The sequence below is a fragment of the Tauraco erythrolophus genome, chromosome 26 (genome assembly GCF_009769465.1).
Source record: "Tauraco erythrolophus isolate bTauEry1 chromosome 26, bTauEry1.pri, whole genome shotgun sequence".
Classification (NCBI taxonomy): Eukaryota; Metazoa; Chordata; class Aves; order Musophagiformes; family Musophagidae; genus Tauraco; species Tauraco erythrolophus.
This window is the reverse complement of record NC_141490.1, coordinates 5635810-5649239: the sequence shown is the minus strand read 5'-3', so window position 1 is coordinate 5649239 and position 13430 is coordinate 5635810. Positions and strand designations below refer to the sequence as shown.

The window sequence follows — 13430 nt, the reverse complement described above, 5'->3', positions numbered from 1 at the left end:
TATGCTGCTAACAGCTTTAGCATAAACCTTCCCGGCTTCTCCTGGCTCCTGAAGAACATGAACCAACCCTCAGCTTTAATGTCTTTTTCAGAGATAACGCAGGGAGGAAACAGGGAGCCTCCGCAGCCAACGCCACGTCCTTCCTCTGGATACCCCCTCTGCTGGGTGACACACGTACAGCCCAGCTTGGTGCTCATCCCCGGCACCAAGGTGAGGTCTGGCTCACCATCTCAGCTATCAGACACGGGCCCTGTGGGGCTCCAGACAGCCAGGGCTGGGCAGAATTGCTTGCCCATTGTTCCCAGCAGTCCCAGGGCTGCAGGTGTCCGAGTGGGGAGGTTTACTTTGGGACGTTTAAGAGGGTCAGGCAACACTACATGCCGGTGGCACTTTCAAGTCAAGAGGATCAAGGAGGCTGCCAAGGGTCTTTGTTTTTGCCAGTTCTGTTGGCACAGAGATCAAGAAAGAAAGAAGAGAAAAACCAGGAAAAAAACCCCACACCCAGCAAGCAGCTCCCTGAAGCTATGAGCTTCTTGACTCGCACCAGGAGTTGCACAAGTTGCCCATGACACCTGGCCTGACAGACACTGACAGGCTCCAGCACAGAGCCCCGGAGTCAAGAGGACACCAAGATCTAGCACCTCAAATCAAAGACAAACTCTTGCTGCTGAAGCCTTCCTAGGACCACCCAGCCCCGTTTTGGTGTACCTATTCAAAACCTGTCCCAAGCACTGCCCAAACGCCCCTTCTCTCCTCTGCTCCCAGCCCAGGGCTCAGCGTCCCTCTCCGCAGCATCCAAGAGCCAGGCTCCCCGCAAGACCATGGCCCAGAGGTGGATGTGAGCTCAGAATGACTTTCCCACACTAGGTCAGTAGTAGTTGATACCCTGGGAGAAGCAGCTCAAGAGAGGAAACCCTACAAGGAAAACAAGCAAAGCTAGCCAGACTTGCGAAGGGAACCAGAGCTAGAACAACTTGCAAGAAACTGCTCTTGTAAAAGCCCGACAGCCACGTGTAATCAGTCTCAAAGCATCTCTTGCTCTCCGTCTACATCTCACACAGACTGGAAAATCACCTCCCCAAATCCACCCGCTTCGCTGAGGAATGATGAGACAGGGGACAAAGCCTGGAGGAGCACCAGCGTGACCCAAAGTGAACAGCAAGCCAAGGGGTGCTGAGCTCCCGGGTAAGGCAGGGACGCTTTGCATTTCTTTTAACTGGTGCTTGGTGGAACATGACACCACCAAAGCTGTCTGCCCAGGTCGACACGCTCCCTTACAGACACACGGGCACTTCCGAGCGCTGGCACAGATTCTGTGCCCCGGCCCTGCTCAAGTTACAGGGTGCAGACAGCCGGGGTGTGCCGAGACACCTTCCACCCACTCGGTGATTTACAGACAGACCTGCGACTAAAATCCTCCCAGGTCCATCGCTGGGATCCCAGCACTCTGCTGGGGTTCCCCTGCAGAAGGGGAAGTAACTGTGGGCTGGGGAGAACCCCAAGAAGCAGCAGCTGAAGGGCGCGGCGAGCTGGTAGCTGGTGGCCATCACCCTGGCTCCACGGCTGCCCCTGGCTCATCATGGCACTGGCAGATCCCTGACCTAGTGACCACCGTGCCGTCGGGGACAGACAGAGGGCAGGGCACGGGGTCACAGCCATGGCATGGTTCGCTTGCCGTGTATTTTTAACGTCGCTTTGACTCACAGGGCTCTAAAAAGCACATGGATTCTCCAAATGCCCTTCCACCAAACACCCCCGGAGCCCAGAACAGCCCCATCCGCTCCCTTTTACCAACAGGTCCCCGTTGCAGCCTTCCCACAAAAGAGAGATCTGCGTTTCCAGCCCGGGGGAGGGAAGCGAGAGCCAGACGGAGAAGGGGTGCGGAGCCGGAGCGGGGCAGCGGGTTTGTTTACAGGCACGGACCCAGCGTGCGGAGAGGCTGCTGGAAGCTCTCCTTGGCCCCGGGGTCGTCCTTGCTCCCAGCGAGCCTCCCGGCCCCTCCGCCTCCCCTCCATCCGCCTCTCCTTTCTGCTCCAAAAAAGGATCACTCCCTGTTACATAATGGGATGAGGGCTGCACGGACACGGGCTTGCACACGCGGCCTCCCTTTTTACTTAACAATACCTTTTTCGGTCATACAGCCTTCCTCTCCCTGGCTGCCATTAAACTGACAGTCAGGGGAGACGGATAGTGTCTGGCTCCAGCTGTTTCAGCTACGGAGAAAAGGGGAAAGAGGAGTGTGGTGGGATGGTCCATGCAGAGAATGGCGAATGGAGCAGGGTCAGGAGGTCCCATAATCAGCAGCAGCGTGGTCACAGCAATCACCTGATGTCACCACAGGCAATGCTGTGGGTACCGAAAGCCCCCAAAGGAGAGGGGGACTGGTTCTCCAGAGAAGCTGGACCTTGTTCACGGTGTTTTTCTATTGATTACTCTGCTCTGGCATGAGGCACACTTGGTGCAGAGTGGCAGCAATGCCCACAGAGGCAGCTGCGAGAAGGCTGCAGGAGCAGCACACTCTCCACCAAATACAATCCAGCAGCAACCCCCTTCCTAACACCCAAACCACTGCTATGACACCTCCTTTCCACCACTCACCACCTAGCCCAGCCACTGACGGGAGCAGAGAAGGACCTCATCTCGTGGAGGGATGATTCCTACTCCTACTTTGTCACTAGCAATGGTTAGAAACAGAATGCGTGCCCATCTGCTGCCCTGTGTTTGTCTGCCTGTTCTCAGAGGCGGATGCAACGATGCCTTGAATAGCACATACTCCCAGAACAGCTTCTGGCATCTTCTCCACCTGTAAAGGTTACCCAGATGCAGTGCCAGTCAGAACGCCAGTGCCAGGGCTGTGCCAGGTCTGGCCAAGAAGTGATCAAGTTGCAAATACTTAAATGGAAGAGAAACACCACTGAATCCGTGCTGTGCCCCTGGATAGGCAGCTGGCAGCAGGTCTGAGCTAGAGACTTCTTGATCTGCTCAGAACAGCAGCAGCCACCTGAGCCAGTCATGAGTACAACAAGTCTCAGCCACCTTTCTGTGTGGCTCAGGGACAGGGTGCAATGGCAAGCTGTCACAGAGATCTTCTGTTCCCAATTCTCGTCCCCTGTAAAGGAATCTACACGTCTCATCTTAAATGTCCATCTCGGGCACTATCTGAACTCTGCTCTCATACCAGATCACAGCTTTCACACCAGGCACACACTGATTGCTCTCAGGGCAGTTCCTGCACCCATTCCAGTATCTTGCTGAGCCCCACCAGCCCTCCACACGGGCTTCCAGGATCACTAAAAACCTGCTACCCTTGATTCAAGACAGGAGAACCTCCACCCTAACACTCCTCCCTTCCAGGAGACCAAAGCACTGTCCCAAGCACACCCTTCTGGGTTGGGGTGGTGACTACAGCAGGAGAAACAGAGGAGGAAAAGGTTGCCTGCAGCAATCCAAGAGCAACACCGTCCTCCTGGCAACGGGTCAGTTCACACCATGCAACTCTTTCTCCAGCCCCCTTCACACCAGACCTGCGGACTCCTGACTGTCCCAGAACAACACGTGGATTTCAGCACAGACACGTACAGCCCCAGGGACACAGGGTTAGTCCAAAAGGTTGTCCTTGCACCCTGTTCTGATCGCGATTCCAAGGAGTCACGGGACTTCCCAACACCACCTCCAGCCAAAGGTTTGCCTGCAGTGCGCGTGGGTTCACCCAGACCCGCTGAAGCGGAGCAGCTACAAACACATTCCCCCTCACGCTACTCCAGGAGCACAACTTGGGGAGCTCCCTCACCTTTGAGAGCCAGGCATGTGCTGTGTGTGTGTGACAGCCTCTCTAGTGGAAAATACCAATGCCATGTGTCCGTGCTGCAGGCTCCCTGGGTGATCGGGACGCAGCTTATTAGGAGGTGATGACGTGCATACTCAAGCCCTCATACCTCTGTGCTTACACACAAGGATTGGGTTCCAGTTCATTCTCCAAGAGACCAGAGCCCATTTTGGAGAAATCGAAGCAACACCCACCTCCTCCCACTCAAGGAAACGGACTCGGGAGTGATGGCCAGCAGCCTCTGACCTCAAAGCACTTTGGCAACCTCTGCTAAGGGCAGCTTAAATTACCAGCTCGGTTATAACATGCTGCCCTGCACAATCTGTCACTGGCTTCCAAGGCCTGTGGGAGAAGAAAGGGCACAGGAATAGGAAAAGCACTGCTCCAAGGCTCCCCCTAGCCAAAGTTTCTCCAAGGAGGCTTTTCTTTTACTCTGAAGGACCATATCCTCAGCTAGTGATAGTCACCAACCTACACCAGAAAACAGAAATGCTCTCTGTTTGTGTGTCTTGGCCTGGTGCCTTACCACACAGAGGCACTGGCCTCAGAAAAGCTTGGCAGGTACATACCAGCTGGAAAGGAAGTCTTTCCCTAACACATCTGTGGGTCACTGCCCATGGCACAGGCACTACTGGCCCACCACAGACCAGAGAGGGGTGCACCAGTGGGAGAAGAGGGCCTGGGAAGCCACACTCCGAGCTGTTATTTGACAAGTCACTGGTCCCTGTGCCTGTTTGCTCTCCTTTTGAAGAAAGGGCAAGCTGAGCTCCTAGGGCAGTGAGACCAGGAGGCCAGTTGCTCCCCGGAGAGCCGAGGAGCTGGGCACTCCTGTCCTTTCACGAGGCAAGAAGCCTCCCATTCCCAGGGCTGGATCCTTCCTTACCCCTGTTGTTAAAAGCCAGATCCTAGTGCAAATCTCCAAGATGTTCACTCTGCATACATGTGACATCATCTTTACAGAACCATGCTGTTTGGCATGGCAGAAACCTTGATCTGCATTCAGGCAAGGGCTCCATTTTCACAACTGGAACTCCAAAGACAATGCCACCTCACAGAGCTGTGAGGTTGGTCGCTGAGGTCTTACCTTTGAATGAGGGTCCCGAAGAGCAGGTGGAGGACCTTCTGGATATTCTCCGTGCACAGCCAGCTCCAGTGATCCATCAGCAGCAGACGAAGCACATCCAGGGCCAGGTCAGCCAAAGCTGTCTCAGAGTCTGTCAGGAGGAAGAGGAGAGTCAGATGAAAAAGCCAACTTGGTGCCTAAGCAAACCTGGTGGAAAGCATCATCCAAAGCTCACTCGACGGTCCTCTCCCCAGCCTGGCACTTTGTGCCACACACAGATGACCTGCTGTGGCACAGCCAGCCTGGGAAGCCTGCCCTCCCAGGCTCCTGCCCCAATCACTCTTTCATTTCCACTTTCATCTAAGCAGCCTCAACCTCCCTACCAAGGGGTGTATCAGACCAGAACGTGGCTGCTCCGAGTGCCCAGCTCCTTCTCAGTTAAGACAAGGGATTATCAAGCCCCAGGCCACGCACGGCAATGGCAGCGTGCCCAGAGCAGGTGGGAAAGCAGCAAGTAACTGCAGCCAGGAGAAAGGTACACTGCTCAGGACTATTTTCCTGATCTTCACCAACACTTTCCCCTCTTCCAACGTGCAGTTTTTCAGGCGTAAGATTCCAGTCCATGTCTGCAGGCTGCCATCGTGTGGCAGGTCCAAGTCTCAGCAAGAAGATGGATGAACCACATCTGGGTAAACCAGATGCATCAGTTAAAACAAAAATCCACATATATGCCCAAATATCCCTGGTGACAACAAACCTGGGACAGCAAAACCTCTCTCTGATCCTCAGGAGGATGTCAAAGCCTACAGCATAAACACATTCTACTTGCTAGAGAATTACTTTTAGGCTGCTTGGCCCCAAAACATCATGGGTGTTATGCAGAACAAGCTTATTCATGTACCACAAACCTGTCTAAGAAAACCACTCCTAGGCCAGAGCCCCAACCTGAGGGTCCCACGCCAGCTCTGTTGGCAGGGTAAGCTCTTGCACAGCAGCTTCCCCTACTCTCCCATTTCCTCATGCCTCATCTTTCAACCACTCTCTGCCTACAGAGAGCCAACGAAACTGTTTACACACTATTTACTGCTGGAGATAAAGAGGAGACGGACGCTGGACCCCAGCATGTCTCCTTCCCTCCTCTTCCTCTCCCTGCTGTGTTTGAGCCGGACTAATTAACTCCAGGCCATGTGCTCAGAAGAAACAGGACGTGCGAGTGCATCCTCATTTCCTTTGCCTTTTTGAGACTTGACTTCCCTGTGCAAAAACTGCAGCAAGCTGTTTACCTTCACAATAACCCCGCACAAAGAGTGTCACCAGCAAGCTCTGTTTATTCCTGCAGCATCCCAGTCCCCTTACTCAGGGAACTGCTGGCCAGCCTCTTCTGAGAAGTCACTCGGTGAGCAGATACGGACACTGGTTGCCTTTTTAGCCAGCCGCTCCCCAGATATTCATTCCCCTTACCCTGCCAGACCAGCCTGCCCTGTCTCGGTTCTGAAGCATCACAGACCTGCAGGCATTTGACATCATTGACGTTAAATTTCCTTAAGAGTTCAGCTAACCTGGCCCTGCCTGTATCTCTTGTGCTCTGTGCCGAGCGCTGGCCTCCAATTCCAGCCCCAAAACAACTGCAGGCTTGTGTTCAACGATCACAGGCAAAGCTGGTAGCACAGACTATGTTTCAGAATACCAGACCCATCCTGTCACAAACACATGCTTTCAGTCAGAGCTTGCCAAACCTGAACCACTGGAGTGAAATTTTTGGAAAATTCCAGCTGATACAGCTCAGCTATTCCAGGAAAAAGATTAGAGAACATATTTTTGTTCGCATTCAGGATAATCTTCGAACTGATCTGAGAGGCCGTAGCACCCCTGAACTGGGATTACGTACTTGCTATTCCCACCAAATCCATCCAAACTTCACTGAATCTCACAAGGTCCTTTTATAGTGCATGGATATATCAAGGCTACCTTGAGACTACCAAGAAAGGGTGATTTGGCCGTTTTTCAGTTTCCAAGAGCTTGATTTTCCAACATTGGCAGTTGAAGCAGAGTGTCCTTAAACTCAGTTCTGCAGTAACTGTACTGAGGACACTAAGGTGAAGACCTACAGTGACACAACAGAGCCAAGACCCAATTTGCTTCCAATAGCAATAAAGACCAGTGCAATCACCTAACAGGACTGGAAAAACTCAGTTTGCCTTCCCTTTAACCAAGGTGCAACAGGCAGGAGAACCATACTGAAGACCTTGCAAGCTGAGCCTGCAGATGTTGGAGCTGTTGCAGTACCAAGGGAGATATGGTGAAGCACCAACAGAGGGGCTGAGCTCACCAGAGTCCGTGTCCAGATGCGTCCCCTGCGCCAATGTGCCCAGCCCATCTATATCCCCCTGCAAGGAGCTTTCTTTAGCTTCTCTGTCTTCTTCGCCTTTGGGAGCTTTGCTGGAGGCTGCTTCCAGTAGCTTCTCCTGCTTCTGGATGAAGGACTCCATAGCAGCCAGCGACAGAGTGCCAGAGACCTACAAAAGCAGCAGGGTATTAGTACCACAGCAGCAAGCTGCACACAGCCAGAACTGAGCAGAAATATAAGGTCTCCTCTGCCCAGTCACCCTCCCGCCACCTGGTTTGCACTTTGCTCCATTCCACAGCACAACTAGGGCTGCTTATTGCCTTTCTGCAAAGACCTGGCAGTCAGGAATAAGGCTGCAGCAGCCACAACCCCTGTGCTCCTGGATTACTCCAAGCCAGCACCCAAACAGGGCAATGATCAGGATCATAAAACGACTGCAAGAGGGATCTGAACTTACAGCACTGCCCTCCCTGATGGAGTACACGATCTTGTCATGCACCTCGCTCACGCTCAGCACTGGAGCAATTTTACTGGATGAGAATCTCAGCCTGGACCTGGAGAGGAGAGACAGAGCACAGTCAGGGTTTTCTCGGCAAGCCGTGAGCGATGAGTTTCCCAGCCTCAGCCAAGAACCTGGACCAACCATCTTTGTCCAGTGTCATGTCCAAGCTAAGAAGCCAGATTAGACCTAAAGTGGTTCAACAAAGCATCTGCCCCCAGGATAACTGAGAGGTGGCAGTAAAACCATGCAAGAAAAGCATTAAAGAACTTTTCCTCAACTACACCCAGGCCTAGCCAGGGCTTTCCAACATCCACCACACAGACACCTTCTTCAGCAGGTATGTTGCATATCAGCTCCCACGCCGATGCAGGCACTTCAGCGAGGCGTGAGCATCGCAGCGTACAAAGGAAAGCCTTCAGAAAAGCCTCCGAGATGAAACACAGTCAGCAGGATTGTGAAATCCAACTACAAACACGCACACATGGAAAGGAAGATATGAAAGGGCGTTTGTGATTGTGGGACAAATTGTTAAGTAGCCTGCTTATCATTAAGGAATGTCCTTTCCGGCCAAGACACTTCAAAACTTGTACTTTTTTGGTTTGTCTTTTTGTCCAAAGCAATTTTTTCTAGCAAAACATCTCTTTTACAGAAAAAAAGGCCCTATGGTGAAGAAATCTTCCCTTCTTCTGTAAGAGAAGAATCGCTGATGAGCACAACAGGGCTCGTTGCTGCCAGCAACACTGAATAAACACCTGGTGAACAACCTACATGCAGTGGCCTTAAACACTACTCCTAAAAAATATTTAAATGTTTGCCAGGCAAGGTGGCACAACCCCTGTGTTAAACACACAGGAGAGGCAGGAGTGAACCTTCAGGTAGACAACTTATAGCTGTGTTTCCCAGTGACTCACCACACAGACAGGTCATGCACATGTTTAAAGGTAAAAAAACAACAATTCTCCAGGAGCATTAACATCTTTGCCAGTGAATGCCACCACCTCACAGCTCCCTCGGGAGGAAACCCACCATCTGGGAAAACCTGAGCGTTGCTGCAAAATCCTTTATCCAAGCAGGAACTCAAATACTCTTGCTCACAATGTGAAAGAAAAAGTGATTCAACTGGAGTACGACAGCAATATCCCACCCACACTAAGTCAGTACTTCCCCACAACGGAGTCAGTTTGTGTATGAACTCCTCATCCTCAGAGCATACAGGGGAAGCTGAAGGAGCCCTTACTTGCTGGCCTTCTTCCCATCTGTCTGAGACTTCCCATCCACTTCAGACTCACTAAGATCCTCCGTCGGGCTCTGGGGCTCTGACCTGGGGAATGCTGTCTTCAAGGTGTCCACAATGGCATTGACAACAATCTGCAAAAAACAGCAGAGCCACCAATTACTGAATGTGCTCTTCTTCCCTGAACACCAGTTCAGGAGTTCTCAGACTTGTGCTCTGTTTTCTAGAAAAAACTCCAGGTTCTTTGAGATGGGCTCTGACTCTTCCTACCTTTACGTCTTTCAGGGCAAGCTGAGCCCAGTTACACAGACAGCGTTTGAGTTTTCTGGCTACTACTTATTGCAGCCTTCCAGTACTTAAAGGAGGCCTACAGGAAAGCTGGAGAGGGACTTTTTACAAGGTCGTGTAGTGATAGGACAAGGGGCGATGGATTTAAACTGAAAGAGTGAAGATAAAGATTGGATATAAGAAAAAAAATTTTCACTCTGAGGGTGGTGAGGCACTGGAACAGGTTGCCCAGAGAAGCTGTGTCTGCTCCATCCCTGGAATTGTTCAAGGCCAGGTTGGATGAGGCTTTGGGCAACCTGGTGTAGTGGAGGGTGTCCCTGCCCATGGCAGAGGGGTTGGAACTAGATGATCTTTGAGGTCCCTTCCGACCCAAACCATTCTATGGTTCTATGATACTGCAGCAGCCATATATGTAGACACCGAAGACTAAGAGGCAAGTCCAGGTGCAGTTGTAGGTGGTTCAGACAACCAGCTTCCCCCTTGTCTACCTTGTCTATCCTGGAGACAATGAAGGGCTTCTTGACGAACGCGATCCTGGCATCAGTGTTCAGGGCGAGGAACTCCTGCACCTCCTCACTGTTTGCAATCTCAGGGATTGCACACAATTGCTGCAAGGAAAGATGTAGATTTAGGGTTTTTTTGAGTCAGCTTCCCAGTTTGATCACGTAAAGTGCAGGTAGAAAGGATCTCATGTGCTCCACTGTCTTGTCAGCACAGAGCTGTCCTGAGCACTGCTTTCTAGCTCAGAGGCACACAAGCAAACATCTCACCTTCAGGAAAGATTCTAGCAGACTTTTTCGGGCTTCCACTTTATCACTGTCCATGTTTCCAAACGGGAGATCAGGGAACAGTTTCTTTGGGCCTTTGATATCTACAAAAGAAACAAACCCATTAGCAAGCTCGAGAAACTGGAACAGTTGTTTCAAAATCTTAATGCTCTCGTGCTTTGGACTACCACCACACGCTGCCCAGCATCAGCCCAAGATGATACACCCCTCAAACCAGGGTGGCTGAATCACACCTTAAATCCCTACAGAACTTGCATTCTGCTGATGTTGTATCACCCATGCTTTTAACGTTAAAGAACCAAGAACTCCAGCTTAGCACAAGGACTCTAGATCACTCAGAGAGCCCAAAAATTCCAACAAAGCAGTTTTCCAGTCAAAATCAGGTTGTTACAGACCTGTAACAACCAAAGGATTATCTAGGAACAGCTAAATCCAAGTTTTATACATAAGTAGCATTAGGAGGACCATTGCTTGCTTTTTTTTAAAAAAAGCTTACATTCAACACATATTACTCTGCTCTCTCGTATGCAAACAAGATGCTGGCAGATATCAGTGTTCCAATTCATTGCTGAGGTGCCAAACTACAAAAACAGCAACAAGGATACTTGGAAACACTGGGATTTGCTGCCAAAAGAAACAAAATTTCTCCTGGAGCCAGCTCTGCACAGAACCAGGACATGGGCATCACAAACAGCCCAGCATCCAGAGCTGCCCAGGCAGGACAGGACACCTTCAGAGCAGAGGAGCACAACTAGGGAGAGAGGGAGAAGTGTTTTTTCAGGAAGTTAAGGCAGGCACTGACTTTTCAGGAACTTGCGGAGCTCTGGTTTCTCCTCCAGTCTGGTCTGGAGGTTGAGGAACTCCCGGTAACGGCGGTTCACGGTGTGGTAAGCCATTTGCTGAAGGCTGCCTGAGTTGTCACCCTCCAGGGCTGTCTCATACTGAGGAGGAAGGCAACAGTCATTAATTCTTACAGACTCCAAAACAATCTTGATGCCTTGGGGTTCCTGCTGGCCCCACAGTCCCCACAGGTCCCATCCAACAATTCCTCAGATTGACCCTTCCTGAGGAACAGAGGCTGCACAGCACGTGAATCCCTCATGATGAAGGGAATTGTGAGAACAGGACACAAAAGACTCAACTAGCCCCACAGGACCCTTGGCCAAGAGTGGGAACCCCTATCCTGCACCCAAACGGCCACAGGGAAAACACTGCACCTGATATTCCCCTGCTACCAGACAAAATTTGTCATCTAGCCACACACAGCACAAATCCTTATCTCCAAACACCAGCCCGTGCTCCCCTGGCAGGGCAGGGATCTCAGAAAAGGGGTGACTGCCACGAGAGCCTTTACCTTGACGGTGTACAGGGTGTAGGGGTGGAAGCCAGTCCCGCTGTGCTCTCGGGCAGTGATGGTCCCAGTTATCCGCAGGTTCTGGATGACGACTGGCCCGTCAGGGCTGCTGAGGGGTTCAAAGCTGAAGGTGCTGATGGAAGATGTTGGGGAGGATGAGAGCAGGGGTAGATTCTGCCCCGGGTCTTGGGGGCTTTGTGGTGGGCCCTCTGCTGCCCCTAGATCTTTCCCCAAGCTGGAGGGCCTCTGTGAGGAGAACTTCTTGGGGACAGCTGGGCTCTCCTCTTCCTTCTCAACTGCTGGGTCAATCTGGATGTCAGGGCAGGAACTCGGTGCAAAAGCAGTGGTGGGAAGCAGGCCAGCATCCGAGCTGGTAGCAATGCCCTCCTCCAGGTCCCCCATGCCATCCTCTGAAGCAGCCAGTCCCTCCAGCACAGTGGAGGTGTCCTGGACAGGTTCATCAAGGAACTCCCTTGCGGGTGATGGTGCCAGCATGTCTGTGTCCTGGCCTGCATCAAGCATGGGAGACTCCAGCTCCAAACCATTGCAGGGGAAGAGGGAGCCCAGGGCTCGCAGGTGGAGGAAGGGCTCCTCTGTGTGGCACAGCCCGCTTGGCAGGTGGTCTCCCTCCTCGCCAGCAGCCCCTGCCTCTCGCCCAGGCACCTCCGTGGCCCTTGGGGAGGGGGGCAGCCTGGCAGAGGTGGCATCTGTCTGCATTGTGAAGGGCAAGAAATCAGGCACCGGAGGTGCAGGAGGTGGCTCCTGTCCCCGGGTCTTTTTGGAGAAAGCCCCGATGAGCAGCAGGTTGATCCAATCAGGATCAGCCATCTTCCTGACAGCCGGCAGCAGCACATTGCAGGCGACCAGCTCCACCACCACGAAGCGTCCCGTCCGCGTCTCCAGGTGAGGCTGGGGCACCAGAGCCCGCAGCAGCATCTCCACAGCAGCCCGGGCATAGGCCACCTCAGCTGCCAGGCTGCGGAGGGCAGGGTGCGGCCCCGCCAGCCGACTGTATTCCTGCCACAGGGTCCGGCTGCCCTCCGGGTCACCCCTCAGGGCCTCACAGGCTTGCAGATAGCTCTGCAAATGATGGCCGCAGAGGAGGAGGAGGCGGCGGGCCAGCGCTTGGCGGTCCACTCGCCCCATCCGCCGCCTCAGCTCAGTGGCCAAACCCATCATGGCTTTCTCGACCTCGGCCTCAAAGGCCGGCTCGCTGCTGACAGTGCGGTACCAGGAGGCGACAAAGTCCCGCACCACTTTGCGGACAGTACCAGCAATCTCCCTCTCCAGCCGCTCCTTGGCCAGCGGGCAATGAGGCTGGGGCCGCAGCGAGCTAATGAAACGCTCCAGCCGCAGCCGCCGGCCGGGGGGACCGAGGGCCTGTGGGCCCAGCCAGCCCCCCAGCACCACCAGTCCCCCGCAGAGCAGCCCCAGAGCCCGCAGGTCGAGCAGCAGCTGCAGGGCCAGCAGCCAGCCCAGCGCAGCCACCAGCACCAGCAGCGCCCGGCGGACCCCTGAGGGCCCTTGGCCTGGCATGGCGGCACTGGGCGGCCTCAGTGGCCACGAACAACCGGACAGCGAGGCCTGTCAGGGCTCAACCGCTCCGGTTCCTCACCGGGCACCGAGGCTCATCAGCGCCCGAGCGACTGAGCTCCTTCACCACGCACTGCGGCTCAGCCAACGCGGCCTCCCCCCCGCCATTAGGCCCAACCGACCCGCAGGACCCTGCGCCGCGCTGGGGCTCCTCACCAAGGCCGCTCCAGACGCACCGAACCTCACGCCAGCAACAGGCCACCGGCCCAAACTCAACCGGTACCGACAGAACGCGGAGCGCCCGCCCGACTCGCCATCACTCCGCGAACGGCCTTCATCCCCGGCGCCGGCCGCCACTTCCGGCCTCACTTCCGGTATCGCCCCCTCCCACCCGGCGGCGCGGCGGCGGCAGCGCCCCCTTGCGGGCGGGAGGGCTCTCGGCGTTACCGTTCCAGATGGGGGGAAAAAAAAAGAAAAAAAAGTTTGCGGCAGCGC

General features: G+C 53.8%; 1 protein-coding gene across 2 annotated transcripts in view; it reads right to left on the bottom strand.

Moving 5' to 3' along the window:
- SNX19 (sorting nexin 19) overlaps nucleotides 1–12938 on the bottom strand; it is a 36676-nt gene extending 23738 nt beyond the window's left edge. For both annotated transcript variants that reach the window (XR_015222878.1, XM_009979651.2), the window contains exons 1-8: nucleotides 11403–12938; nucleotides 10851–10989; nucleotides 10031–10131; nucleotides 9749–9868; nucleotides 8976–9106; nucleotides 7694–7790; nucleotides 7219–7405; nucleotides 4911–5040 (exon numbers count right to left, since the gene is read on the bottom strand). Coding sequence is in view for 1 of the 2 variants with exons in the window: in XM_009979651.2 (XP_009977953.2) it covers nucleotides 4911–5040; nucleotides 7219–7405; nucleotides 7694–7790; nucleotides 8976–9106; nucleotides 9749–9868; nucleotides 10031–10131; nucleotides 10851–10989; nucleotides 11403–12938 (2441 nt within the window). In the remaining variant the exon portion in view is untranslated. The remainder of the gene's footprint in view (nucleotides 1–4910; nucleotides 5041–7218; nucleotides 7406–7693; nucleotides 7791–8975; nucleotides 9107–9748; nucleotides 9869–10030; nucleotides 10132–10850; nucleotides 10990–11402) is intronic.
- Nucleotides 12939–13430: the final 492 nt, after the last annotated feature.